The following is a 14,831-nucleotide window of genomic DNA, read 5'->3' as shown; positions in this document are numbered from 1 at the left end:
TGTTTAGTATGTGTTTATTTCATATTTTGTTGTTATTTACACTACTATGTAAACTGAAGTCGTTTGTATTTTTCCATTTATTTGCAATTCATCCAACAAAGCAAATCATCGAACAGTGAAAGGAAGATGTATTGACTCAGCCTTCCAAGGTTTTATGTCTCTATTTAGTTATGAGGAATACCCTGGACTCGTTTGATCTTATACGTTCGCTTCTTGCATTATTTGCTGGTCATGATACTGACTGAACAAATGTTTATCTAATTTTAATATTATATTATATAATTTATAAATTGTTAGTTTTATTCGAATTGGTATAAAACAATGACAAATAAACTTGTCGGAGTATCAGCATGTTTTTGTGCTTGGTTTATTTGAGAGGAAGGTCGTATCCATGTATCTACTTACACCAATACCATTACAACAACCTGTGAAGATGTGGGTTAGAGTTTATCTTCGGCAACCCATGCCTGTTGTAACAGGGTTGGGTGCTCAGGCTAGCTGACTTGGTTGACACATGTCATCGTATCCCAATTGCGTAGCTCGATGCTCATGCTGTTGATCACTGGATTGCGTGGTCCAGGCCCAGTTATTTACAGACGTCGTTTAACCGGACTATTGCTGAGTGCGGCGTTAAACAACAAACAAACAAACAGCCTCAGAGGCTGACAACGTATTCCACGTATGCTCCCTCTACTAATAAAATGCTATCTATGGGACCGTTCATAATTTATGGCTGGGGGGGGGGGAAGAAATAATGATTTTTATGGAGAAGCATGTACAATGTGAATGACTCCCCTAAAATTTATGTACAAAGTAAGTGATCCCGCTGCATGTCATGTACAAAATCAATTAAACACCCCACACCCCCACCCCCTTAAAATCATCAACCCCTCTAGCCTTAAATTATGAACGGTCCCTATGGTTCTTCGAGCTTGTGAGTTATCTTTTCAAGGGGCGTAACTCCTACTGTTGTTTTAGGAATATTGTATGCCCGTTTCAGTGCCTTTTGTCTGATAGATCCAATCAAATGCGTGTTGGATTGGCTTAACGCAGAACTGAATTCTATTGTAGTTCTGCCAGTCACGAGATGCCAGCTTGTTGTGGAGGAACGTCCGAAGTGATGGAGGTCTCAGACGTTAACCACTGGGGTGACATCCAGGATCATGGTGTGGTACTGGCAAACCTGGAAACAAAGTCAGAGGGAACAGGGATTCGAACCCACTATTGTTACAGTGGAAGTGTAACCAAAGGTATCCTAGTATTGAAATCACGAAAACACCAAATTACGCTCACTCTCATTAACGTTCCAGATCTTTCAGGAAGATCAGTGAACGTGGATAGAAGAATACCGCCAAGCTATGTGTTGTACGTTTGGCCTCGTACCGTCCGCGGTATACCTGTGACGATCCGTTTTGATCGTCAGTAACCCATAAGAGGGGACTAACGGGATCGGGTGGTCAGGCTCGCCGACTTGGTTGACACATGTCATCCAATCCCAATGGCGTATATCGATGCTCATGCTTATGATCGCTGGATTATCTGATCCAGACTCGATTATTTACAGACAGCCGCCATATAGCTGGAATATTTCTGAGTGAGGCGTAAAACTAAACTCACTCACTCACTGGACTATGTGCTCCGTTCATGCATTTGCATCGAAAATTCGAGAGTTTCTCCGGTTTCTGCTGACACGGATGGGGCGTCATTTCAAACACCAACAATGTCAGCTCCTGACGGTAAATCCATTCCTAAAGTGTATTGAGGTGAGTTGAAATTGGGTTTTACGTCGTGCTTGAGAATATTTCGCTCATATGACGACACGCATGCGTGTGTATGTGTATGTGCAGCTGCTTGTACTAGCCCAGACTTAAGCTGGTTTTATAGTGCTAGCCCACTGAGATACCATGCCGCAGTGAAGCATGAATACCCCACTCAGACATATTATACTGACTCCCGAGCCGACCAGTCCTTGTTGTACCCATTAATGCCGAGCGCCAGGCAGGAACCAACAAGTACCATATTTTAACGTCTTTTGGTATGACGCGGTCGGGGATTGAACCCGCGACCTTCCGGTCTTCGGGCGGACGCTCATACCACTACACCACGGAGGCGGTTCCTAAAGTGTAGTAACCCCAATAAACTACGGACGTCATAAAACTCCAAAGAACTCATCACGAAGTTGCAACACAGTTGTTTTGCAGTGGTTTTGCACATTTAGTGTATTCTCGTATTGGGTGGGGGTGGGGTAGCCTAGTGGTTAAAGCGTCCACTCGTCAAGCCGAAGGCCCAGGTTCGAATCCCCATGTGTACAATGAGTTAAGTCCATTTCTGGTGTTCCCCGCCGTGATATTGCTGGAATATTGCTAAAGGAGGCGTCAGATCATACTCATCGTGTGATATTGTTACAGTCGTAGTTTAATCAAAGATACCAAATCGTGAAAACAACAAACTGAGTACGGAGCAGTTATTTGGTTTCTCACCATAGTAGGAGTCAACGCAAAATTAAAAAATTGTTTATAATTTAATGACTTTTGTTATGTATGGGACTGACAAAATGTATCTATGCATCAATTTCTGGAAAGACTAACAGACATTGTTTCACAAAATTGGAATAATTGTCTGCTTCCAAATAGTATCTCACTAATCGAATGTTAAATTGTTGCTAAATGTGGAAAAGTGTGTTGTTTCTTTACAGGATAAATCTCTCAGAAGAGTTTTCTGTAAATTTAGGATTAGTTTACACAATTTAAATGTACAGATTTTACGTAAAAATACACTAGATACTCAAAACGGTGTGTGTAAATATTGTAATTATGGGGGACAATATGGGGCTTAACTCCAAAAAAGTTCTAGAATTTGTACTTTACTAAGAAAGTGTAATCCCAAATATAACTTATGTTACATTTGACCACTTTCTAAATGGCATTGTGTAATCATTGTAATAAGGTTCCATAGAAAGTAAAGAACATGTTTTCTTGTGGTCATTACCAGATTTTACGGGCGCATTACGGCATGTGTACATACTGTTGTATCTTTCACTACCAAACATTTTAAATTGTCAACCGCAGTAAGTTCTGTATATTTGTGTAAGTTATTTAAATTTAGAAAAACGTGACCCAGTTTATACTGACAACTACATTGTGAAACCTGTCTGTCTGAGTCATGGCAACTAACATTCACAAGAGCATGACCTATATGTATGGGAAGGTGAGGTGAGGTGAGGTGAGGTGAGGTGAGGTGAAAGTGGGTTTTACGTCGTACTTGAGAATATTTCGCTCATATGACGACGTGCATGCGTGTGTATGTGTATGTGTATGTGTATGTGCGCCTGCTTGTACTAGCCCAGACTTAGGCTGGTTTTATAGTGCTAGCCCACTGAGATAGCATGCCGCAGTGAAGCATGAATACCCCACTCAGACACAGTATACTGACTCCAAACCGACCAGTCCTTGTTGTACCCATTAATGCCGAGCGCCAGGCAGGGACCAACAAGTACCATATTTTAACGTCTTTGGTATGACGCGGTCGGGGATCGAACCCGCGACCTTCCGCTCTCCGGGTGGACGTTCTAACCACTACACCACGGAGGCGGTCTGTATGGGAAGGACGTCCCTCAGTTTTCCACTGCAGTGGCCAAATGGGTTGCTGACGTACGTCGCTTGAATATGACCCATGGCCAGGAAGACCTGCAGACGGCAGCGCAAGTGACAGTGGAGATGTTGGGAATGTCTGATAAACGAGTATAAAAGTGGACGAAGTAGCTTCTAACTGTGGCCTTTCCCATGGAAGTGTTTATCAAACCATGAACCTTTGCGCATGTCTAAAGTTTCGGCAAGATGGGTCCCTTGAACCTAAATTAACAAGATCGTCCCTAACGCGTGGAGTCAAGTCAAGAACTCGTGGACATTTACAAATCCAGAAAGCTTCCATGCATGTCTTGTGACTGGATGAAACCTGGATTACAGCTGTGACCCTGATACCAAACAAGAGGCAAAGGCAGTGACGGCACGTGACCTCTCCAGTGCCAAAGACGTTCAAAACGTGACCCTCTGCGGGGAGGATAATGGCCACTGTTTAGGGGGTTCCAAGGGACTTTGATGACTGATTACAAACCACCTCAATGGACAATCACCGGAGGACTGCTATGGTGACTTCATAAAGAATCACCCGTGAAGGTCCGGGTTAGAATGAACCTTCAGTAACCCATGCTTGTCGTAAAAGGCGTCTAACGGGATCGGGTGGTCAGGCTCGCTGACTTGGTTGACACATGTCATTGGTTCCCAATTGCGCAGATCGATGTTCATGCTGTTGATCACTGGATTGTCTGGTCCAGACTCGATTATTTACAGACCGCCGCCATATAGCTGGAATATTAATGAGTGCGGCGTAAAACTAAACTCACTCACTCACTCATGAAGAATCAGAGGAACGTAAAGAAAGAAAACCACCGAGGAATGTTAACTGTCGGTGTTCTGCTTCTTCATGACGATGCACCAGATCAGAAGAGTCTGGTTGCTCAATGTAGTGAGTGAGTTTAGTTTTACGCCGCTTTTAGCAATATTCCAGCAATATCACGGCGGGGAACACCAGAAATGAGCTTCACACATTGTACTCATGTGGGGAATCGAACCCGGGTCTTCAGCGTGACGAGCAAACGCTTTAAGCACTAGGCTGTCCCACCGCCCCACTGGTTGCTCAAGCTGCCACTCGTGATTGGAAGGTCGAACAACTGAGTGATACTTCAGACAGCCCTGACCGCCCCCTTTGCCTAATAAAATATGAGTGACAGGCAAAAAGAAGTACAACATCCACACAGAGCCAGTAAATTATACAGTAAAGTCTTCCTCCTTGGAACTGCACCATTTCGATATGTCATTTCAGACTAATTATCTTTAAAATCCAGGCATAATGGTCTAACATCGGCGTTCCGCTTGGCCTTAACTCCACATTACTCGACAAAGTTATAAAAACGATAGTATTAAGAGAAAATATAAGTGTGAACAACTCAATGACATGATAAATATTATCACAGGTTTAAACCATCTATACACCTCCAAGTCAATGGCTAAATATTATCACAGGTTTAAACCATCTTTACATCTCCAAGTCAATGACATGATAAATATTATGACAGGTTTAAACCATCTTTACACCTCCAAGTCAATGACATGATAAATATTATCACCGGTTTAAACCATCTTTACACCTCCAAGTCAATGGATAAATATTATCCCAGGTTTAAACCATCTTTACATCTCCAAGTCAGTGACATGATAAATATTATGACAGGTTTAAACCATCTTTACACCTCCAAGTCAATGACATGATAAATATTATGACAGGTTTAAACCATCTTTACATCTCCAAGTCAATGACATGATAAATATTATCACAGGTTTAAACCGTCTTTACATCTCCATGTCAGTGACATGATAAATATTATCACAGGTTTAAACCATCTTTACATCTCCATGTCAATGACATGATAAATATTATCACAGGTTTAAACCGTCTTTACATCTCCATGTCAATCATTTTGGATTTAATAGTTAACCAGGAATCAGCCTGTAAGACAACTATGTGTGAAACTATAGAAATGTGCTGTAATTAACAAATGTAGTCCAAATTTCAGTTCACAGATCAATACAAATCAGTACATTGACATACATCAATGCAAAACATTATCACATAAGTAATAAAACTATATAACAATCACGAAAGCTCAAATTAAAAAAATCAAATAAAATGCATATTGCCAAACCCGAATACAAGAGCACATGCAAAAGACACAGGAACATAGTACATAAAGCAATGCCCCGTCTTATATAATACGTGACAGTGTAAAGGAAGGATACGGGTTGAATTTGTAATGTAAAGAAAACCAATACGGAAAATAATTAACAAAAACTTAGTCGTCTGTAACCAATGTTGATACATGTATTCCAATTTCCAAATTACAAATGTTTACTTCTGAAGATCACCTTTTGAGATAGGATAAGGTAAATATTGTCTCATATGATAACGTCACATATCAAAGTTTGATATTAAAGAAAATTTGATATTAAATGAAAATATTCAGACAGATTCACAATAATGAAAACTTGAAAGTGTTGTTTTACTTGTGACATCATCAAGTTTATAAAGATGACAATATTTAGTGAAAATATAAGTATGAGCAAGTCAATGCCATGATATAATTATCACAGGTTTAAACAGTCTTCACATCTTCAATCAGTATGATCCTAAGACTTGCTCAAGTTCTAATATTAGAAAAATGCTTCCTGAAAACTTCTGTAATTACAATTTTTGAAGCTTTGTTTTTATAATTCGATCCAAATATTCAAAATCAATTCTCTTATATGTTCATTTTCTAAATGAGTTCTAAAGGTTTTGATACCTTCTCAGACTTTAATATTCAGCAGGACCCGCTGCCACAACGCGATGTTAGCGCGGCCTGTCATACAGACTCTGAAACAAATATATCCAAGAAGGCCCTTGCAAGTCTAGAATATGTGACAAGTCTAGATTTCCACAGTTTCAGGAAGTCTCTGGGCTCCTTTTCATCATATTTTATTATTATAATATCGGAACTGTTTTTTCTGTAAAATATGTTCATTTCAAAAACTAAATGTTGATCTAATTATAGCGCTACTGTTGATGTGAGTTACGAATACTTCAAGGCCTAACTAAGCGTATTGTAAAATGCCAAAATGAAGGTTCCACATCCATGCAGCCCTCTGTGGATCCGCCATTGCCTAAAACCAAAGTCCCCCTTCAGAAGTCTACCTTCAGGTCAAGGTCTTACCCTCGGCGCTTTCCCTGATGCTACCTGAAGCATTCGTCACAACTCGCCCCTTTCCGTGACCTCAAAAAAGACTCGTCGCCCTGACTAGTGTTATTCTGGGACAAGCCCAAAAGCGATCTTCTTGGAGGTTAAAATGCGACAAACCAAACAGAATGCATGTATGGATTGAGCTACTTTGAGAAAGATATTCCAGAGTACTTAAATCGGTTATGGTATTATGTCATTGTTTAGAAAATCGTGAAAGACAGTTATCGTCATTTTGACATTACAAAAAAGAACACCATACGTATTTGAAGTTTTTGATAAGGATAGGAGAGATACAAATACACCCACGTGCGTTTCTTTCCACTTTGAGATATATTTTAAAGGAATTTGTGTGCATCTATTTATGGACTGAAATCAGATGTTGTTTTAATTGCCCATTGAGGAAAGTGATTCCGATTTGCGATTCTTAACCGTATTTAGAAGTATACATTTGAAAATATAAGGTGAACAGCAGGTAATTACATTAGAATATGTTTTCAACAAATATCATCATTATTATTATTATTTAAAACAGGTGAAAATCTTTTAAAACAAACATTTTAGTGCTTCAGTTATGTTTCCTGCTGTTGAAATAAAACAGAAATAGAGTTGGCGTTCATATTAAGTAATTCTTATGTTCAGGCGCCTTCCGGACAGGCATGAGTAGCTATTCGGCTTTTCACGGAATAACACGAGTGGCTACGAATGCAACCGAAGGTCTTACATTCACTGCATTTGTTTTACGTGACTCCACTTGACCCACATTCCATAACTTTTATAATTAAATTCTAAGACACCAGAATCGTAACTGAACAGGTTACACCAATCAGCTTTGGGCTTGACATATGTTTTTATGGCCCCGCCCGTGTTGAAGGCTGGACAGCCCAACTGCTCCGCCCTCGAAGCAAGTTGTTTAGGGAGAGAGCCCTTTTCCCCATGTCTTACGTAGCTCGCAGGCGTCCACGTCCAGGAAAGGAGAATCAACCCAGGGGTAGTAGACCCAGTCGTCGTCGTTGAAGTCGAGCCAGTCGTCAATGTATTCAGTCAAGGTTTCCATGGTGATACGTGTCGCTGCATTGTATCTGCAGACATGAATTTCAACTGTATCAGTATGGACCCGGAAGTTGAACAGTAACACATGCAGAACAACTGAGTCGTCATACACACACAAAGACACGCACGCGCAAACACACCTTATTTTAGCAATAGGTGTTTGTTATGGTGTACGAATGCTTTATTTTAGTATTAGCCCAAACACCGTTTTTATCATATACCACATGTGTGAATATCGCCCTGTAGTCCTGATGTCATCTATGTTTTCATTATTTACTATTTTTTACTAACTCCATGATTCTGTCGTATAGAGCAGCCAAAACATCCTCGCCAAGGTTAGAACTCATACTTCCACGATTTCTTGATGGAAAGCAACTCGAGCAGACGACTCAAGGGGCTCCGTCTATTGAAGTTTCGAGCGTTTGAGCGTATTGTTTTCCGTACCAGTTTAGTATCCGGGCAATACGGCTGATATGGATTTTCGGCCCTAGGGCTGATATGGCTGATATGCATTTTCGGCCCGGGTGGTCAATATGGACATATACCGACAGCCAGTATTGCATGTGAAAAATGGTCCATATTATTCATAAGTATTATTCATATTCATAAGACGATGGTGATACTACCGCAATACCGCCTGTGGCATTACTTGCTGTCAACTCTATTATATGGTTTCTGCTGTCAAATAATGTCCCACCGATGGTCGAAAGATAGGAAACCGGCGTCGACCATCGGTGGCGATAGGGATATATGTAGGTCCACTTTTGGGCAGATTGTAGCATCTGCCCCACCTTCTGGATATCCAGTCTCTTCTTGTTCCTCGTCCGCGCCTTCTATTTCCTCGTAGACTCGTCGAGAATAGTGTAAGACAGCACCCTGGCGTCGTTTTACCCTGGCATCTTTTTCAAGATGGCGGCGCCTACCGGTCACGTGATCCAAGATGGCAACACTTCCGGTCCAAGATGGCGGCACTTCCGGTCAGGGGAGATCACTCGGGTTTCGGTTCCGGTTCCGGTGTGCGTGCGCATCACGATGACGTCACCTTCGGGCCAAGATTGCGGACGCGTTTCAAGATAGCGGCCCATCCGGTGGGATCTCGTGGGATATCGAAAGCGTAGACACCATGCAAGATGGCGAGCGGACGAGCGGTGGACGGGGAAGGAGAGGGAGGGAGGGTGGTGAGAGGACGATGGCGTGCGTGGAAAACGATGGAGGCCTAGAGAAGGGTGTGGTTCAAGCATTGGATGGGAAAAACCTGAGTTATATAGCTGAGGTTGATGACGTCACTTTGGGCCACCGGGTTAGTGTGGCTTGACGTCATAGGGTGTGTGACGTCATGGGAAAAACGTGGGTCTTATCAGTCCTCACCATGCCGTCACCACGAATGAACGAAGCAGAAGAAGAAGAACTTGAAGAGGAGCCCATGCCCTACTGGTTGGAACCGACGCCCCAAATAAATGCCAGGAAGTTCCGGACCGACAACCATCGCTATAAGTTCGCTGAAGTTCAATCCAGCTTGGTTGCAGCGTCAACAACCTGAAGACCTCCCACGTCGTTCTCAGAGAGCAGTTTGATGCTCTTGTTAGACCTGAGAAACAATGTGAACGGCCAGGATGGTGATCGCGTGGGATTGATCCTGGATCATCCAGACGTGGATTCACCCGTCCCCAACACGTTACAGCGCATGGGTGACCTCCAGGGGAAACACATCCTGGCCAAAGTGGAAAAAGTAAAGCAAAGTAACCGCGAGTTGCATATCGATGAGACCATGGAAATATCCTTACTACACGTAGACGATCCGGCTCTCCTAGGTCAGGGACACGGTCGGCCAAAGCACATTGTCGGCTTAAGTGCCTTCCTGGAAAAGAAGCATTGCATCGTACAAATCAAGAATGAGGATCAACTCTGCTTTGGCCGTGCCCTGGTCGTGGCCAGGCACCACGAACACAAACCCGATCCTGTGACCAAGGAATGGACGAAGGAATGGAATCACCTGTGTGACCATCGTAGACCAGCGCAGTTGAGGGCCGCCAAGGGCTTATTTCGTCAACTCAAGATTCCCGAAGGGCCTTGTACAGGGCGTGCCACGTGGGAGTTGTTCAGTCAACGTTTGGCGCCCTACTACCAGCTCCAAATCTACTCCCAAGATGTCATGAATTGTCTCCTGTACAAGAGTGAAGTGGCTCAACCCACTTGCTCCTACAGTATTTCCATCAACATCTCGTGAAACCACCCCAGATTCTACCTCGAGGGAATCTCATCTTGCAGATGACCGTGGGGCGTCTCGTCTTCAAAGATTCACTCAACTGCCTCTCGATGGCTCTGAAGCAGTGTCCAAAAACCTTTGCCTTGAGGGAACTCAAAGAACGTTACTTCCCTCACTTCTTCAACACCAAAGTTCACCAAGGCTATGTGGGCCCTTATCTTCCCGTTTCTACCTACGATCCTGACGGTATGTTTTCTGCCGAACGCAAAGCTTTCTTGGCCTGGTACGATGCACGCGTGGCTGAAAGAGCTGTCTTTGATCTGGATGAGGAATTGTTGACTTACTGACTTACTGGACATTTTGCGTCGAGGCTGGGCTGCATTCCGCAACATGTTCATCCAACAAAACGATGTGGACCCTTTCTATGAAGCAGTGACTCTACCCATGGCTTGCATGCACACCTTCCGAAAACTGTTTTTGGACCCCCGCACCATCACCATCATACCTCCTCAGGGTTATCTCCCCCAGTGCCGCTAGTCTCTGCAGTGTCTCCACTGGCTCAACTGGGTCATGTACCAACACCCCGACCTCCACATCCAGCATGCCCGGAATGGCGGAGAAGAAGGCTTTGACTGTGCTGACGGCAGTCACTACATGGTGGACGGTTAAGACACTGAGACACGCGCCGTGTACGAATACTTGGGTTGTTTCTGGCACGGATGTACTCGCTGTTACAAAACGTGCCGATGTGAACCCCATGCTAGCTTTGGTACAGCCCCTTGGGAACGATACCATCATACGTTGTACCGACTGGCGGTGTTACGTCAACATCCCGACATCGACCAAGTGGTGACCCTGTGGGAATGTGATTTTCGGAAAGAACAGTGGGCATCCCGAGATCAAAGATCATCCTCCCGTGTCAGACTTGTTCGAGCTCCACGGCCTCATCCAGTGCCGAGTCTTGCTACCCACCGATCTCTACCATCCCGTTCTTCATTACCACGGCCAGGGCAATATGTTATTTTCTCTGTGTCGTACTTATGCTGAAGCACAGAGGACTGGTTCCTGCCCCCACGAGGATGGAGCTTCATTATGCCGTTCGAGTAACCTCGGTATATCCCACGCTCTCGGGCAATACATAGAGATTATAACACGGGCAAGTGTGTCATACGACTTATACGAAACGAGTGCGAAATTTTACAAAATTTGGCAAGAGTTTCGTATAAGTCGTGTGGCACACTTGCAAGTGTAATAATTTCGTTATTATCCATATTATTCATGTGCATTTGTGTAGTAAAACACGGTAAGCAAGTGTGACTGCCCAGTTCATTGACGTCACGTTCAATTGTTTAATGATGTCACAGACGACGAAACACAGAAACAATGGTTGCTAGGCAAAAGTAATCTGTGCACATATGATATTTATGACACTGGTTTTGTTTCACCATATGGATAATAACAACATTTAGCCGCTGGTGTCGTAAACATAGTATGACATGGAAACTCATATAATATAGTCTATAACATGCGATTTACTTTCAGAGTAAGTGAGTTAAAAGTGAGTCTCTTTAGAAATATTTCAGCCATATTATCACTGGAACAAGCTATCCTGTTACTATACCTTAAAAGCTGCCATCAAGGGATAATTTAATAACTGTACGTCACTAAATGTTTTAAAACTGGTAAGGAAATATAACATCTGATCATTAGATCACAATACAGAGTAACAATGGGGCCATAGAAAGGTAAGGTCAACATATATTACGGTCCATGAGAACTAACGGTACCTGTGCTTCCTTTATGATTTTACTAGTAGATTTTACTTACAGAAGCAGATTTATGAATACTAATGCATAAAATCATATTGTAGTGGGTATAAGATGGTTTGGACGAATCATGTAAGATAGTTTGGATGAATTTTATGATAGATACCTTACCTCGAAGATAATCATAATTATCACAATCATATACCGTCTGTTGTTGCAACATGTCTGGAGATACCAACTTGTACCGAGCACATAGTTTTAAATGAATAGATTTTGAAATTATTGTCATCTAGTATTCAAATTGAAAGAAACTGCTTCTTTTAAATAATTTATTTTTATATGTAGTGCCCTTTTTGTGATAGTTAGATAAGGAAAAAATCAATTACACCACTTGACAGAATAAAGATATTTAATAACAATAACTAATATTTAACAGGATCTGTTTCACACAGTGGAAAACAAAACAAACATTCGTCACCCATGGTCGCTCGGACGTTTTAACTTTGGTGGAACACACCTGACAAGCATATAAACATAAGTAGGAGCTGGTTCTGTGTTGTTTCAGGGTCTGTATGACAGACTACTCTTTCCCCTGCGCTTTGAGCATGCATTGATGTGTGGATTTAGTATAGCGCATAAAAATGGCCAGTAGGAGTAGTGAGTGGGTGAATGAGTGAATGAGTTTAGTTTTACGCTGCACTCAGCAATATTCTAGCTATAAGGCGGCGGTCTGTAAATAATCGAATCTGGACCAGACAATCCAGTGATCAACAGCATGAGCATTGCTCTGCGCAACTGGGAACCGATGACATGTGTCAACCAAGTCAATGAGCCTGACTACCCGATCCGTTAGTCGCCTCTTACGACAAGCATGGGTTACCGAAGGCTCCTTCTAACCCGAATCTTCACCGATGTGTGGAGAGGGAAGGATGATTTCACGTGACCATTCTTCAGTTGTCATATTAATATTCTCTGTAAATCAATTATGGACAGATAAGTAATATTTTATGGTTACATAATTGTGGTTATGATTTTCATGAGATGCGAGGAATGTATCCTCCAAGTACAGGGGCACCATCAAGTTGGCTTAGAACCCCTTCATATCTTCAAGGATTTCATGATCTTTATTGACAGGACGGGTATGCCTTTCATATAGCTTGAACCCTTTAAAAGGCATTTTCATTCTGCCCTGTGTCCCCATATGCTCTATGTGTTGTTTGTCTGTAATCAGACTTAAATATACAGCAAATTACAGCATCTCTAAGCTCAACTTCGTTGTCAGTGGTCAAATGTGACAGGTTATATTTGGGATTACACTTTCTCATCAAGTACAGATTCTGGCCATGGGTTACTGAAGATCAATATTCTAACCCTTACCTTCACGGGAAAGTGAGTGAGTGAGTGAGTTGGGTGTTACGCCGCTTTTAGCAATATTCCAGCAATATCACGGCGGGGGACACCAGAAATGTCACGGGAAAGTAGCAGTAGTAGTAGTAGTAGTAGTAGTAGTAGTAGTAGTAGTAGTAGTAGTAGTAGTAGTAGTAACTCACCCTGTCGAGTCTCCTCCCGTGACGTGGATCCCCAAGGCGACATACTGGTTGAGATCAGGTATCTTCCAATAGACCGGAGACCCACTGTTCCCGTCAGTGGTGGCGTCTCTGTACAGAAAGTGGTAATCAGTCATCCTCTCCAACTGAACGTCCAGTTCCCATTGGGTGCCGCGAGGATAACCTGGAGTGCCTTCCTTACCGCCTGTGGGTCGACGTGGGTACCCGCTCATGAAGACGTTGGCAAAGACGGAGTCGTCGTCGGTGTATAGCATCGGCTGGAAAGCATGTTCGCAGGGAATAGGATCAGTGGAAACGTCTAACAGGATCATTCCAAAGTCGTACTCTTGTTGGCCTTGAATGAACTGAGTCGGTACTCTGAAATCATCGGACTTCTTGATGATTTCTCCTAAATTGAAAGGACCATTGCGACCGAAACGTATGACGACTGCATCAGCAAACCTTTTACGGCCGACGTCGTAGAGATTGTGTCCAGCTGTCAAGACGAGGAAACGTTCTTTTCCGAGCGCCTCCCTCTTGAACAGGAATCCGGTGCCAGCATATTTTGTCAATCCGTAGTAAAGGCTCAAATGAGCAATGGCACAGTACGGACCGTCCGATGGCCGGTCTACCTTATTCCTTTGGTCCCCTGGGGGAGTGAAGACCTTTTGGTGGAGACCTTTATGTCTGTGGGTTTCCATGGTATGTTGTACACAACCGTACTTTGCTTTCTGATTTAACGCTATCGAACAGTTAGGTATTCATGCGTTGGCACAATGCCAGAAAATGAATCACGCTCCTCGGGAATCTCCTATTTTTAACACCTTTTAACTCCGGATTCAAAATTCCCCTGAATTCGTTTAATAACGTTATGCTAAATGTCCTTCAAAGATTAGTCATACTCAACAATATAACACCCAGTACTCAGCCTCCACAATCCCAATCCACAAAGCCACCTTTTGAAAACGCACTATTATGACTTCTTTACTTTTGAAGGTCGGTGAGTCACTTCCTTACAATGACGTCACAATAGAAACGTGACGGGAATGAGTTAACCGATCCAGGAAGTATTACCTTCTACTAAGTCGTCTTTGTTATCAACTGTGAGGGGATATTAGCAGTTACAAAGACAGCCTTTCCGTCGTTGGAGAATAACATTTACTGTTACTCGCAGCTAACAGTAGCTATATGAAATAGCATGACCATATAAGGCAGTGTCATATTTCTCATCCTATAATGAGGCGAGGCATCACACAGTGGTAGATATTATAAGGCGTACCCGTTATCATCTTTTATATCCATTAGTCATGCACGTTGATACGTTGAACATGTCACAGTGTGCACCTTACACACGTCGGGGGCGGTGAGGTAGTCTAGTGGTTAAAGCGTTCGCTCGTCACACCGCATTCTCTTCCCACAGAGGTTACTTG

General features: G+C 42.8%; 1 protein-coding gene and 1 long non-coding RNA gene across 3 annotated transcripts; one reads left to right on the top strand and one right to left on the bottom strand.

Moving 5' to 3' along the window:
- The first annotated feature begins 4,681 nt into the window (after window positions 1–4,681).
- LOC124264360 lies at window positions 4,682–5,876 on the top strand. The gene is made up of 2 exons (XR_006895113.1): window positions 4,682–5,236; window positions 5,290–5,876. It is a non-coding gene; the product is annotated as an uncharacterized LOC124264360 (long non-coding RNA).
- On the bottom strand, window positions 5,603–14,831 carry LOC124264359 (glutamyl endopeptidase-like). Of its 2 annotated transcripts, none has more exons than XM_046699112.1 (2): window positions 13,405–14,831; window positions 5,603–7,911 (listed from the first exon to the last, which is right to left on the bottom strand). In XM_046699112.1, exons 1-2 carry the CDS (start codon window positions 14,100–14,102, stop codon window positions 7,743–7,745), a joined length of 867 nt encoding a protein of 288 aa, XP_046555068.1. In that variant the 5' UTR covers window positions 14,103–14,831; the 3' UTR covers window positions 5,603–7,742. The 2 variants fall into 2 exon arrangements, with proteins under 2 accessions (XP_046555068.1, XP_046555069.1); XM_046699113.1 differs by lacking the exon at window positions 5,603–7,911 and adding an exon at window positions 12,705–12,826.

The sequence above is a fragment of the Haliotis rubra genome, unplaced genomic scaffold (assembly GCF_003918875.1).
Source record: "Haliotis rubra isolate DU_JTF1 unplaced genomic scaffold, ASM391887v1 Scf92, whole genome shotgun sequence".
Taxonomy (NCBI): Eukaryota; Metazoa; Mollusca; class Gastropoda; order Lepetellida; family Haliotidae; genus Haliotis; species Haliotis rubra.
This window is presented reverse-complemented; position numbering and strand designations above follow the sequence as displayed.

Bases quoted from the DNA above. Each gene is read 5' to 3' on its own strand.
- LOC124264359 (XM_046699112.1), bottom strand. From the start codon at position 14,102: ATGGAAACCCACAGACATAAAGGTCTCCACCAAAAGGTCTTCACTCCC. The intron at 7,912-13,404 runs GTGAGTTACTAC...TCATGTCTGCAG, and splicing joins ACGGGAGGAGACTCGACAGG to ATACAATGCAGCGACACGTA.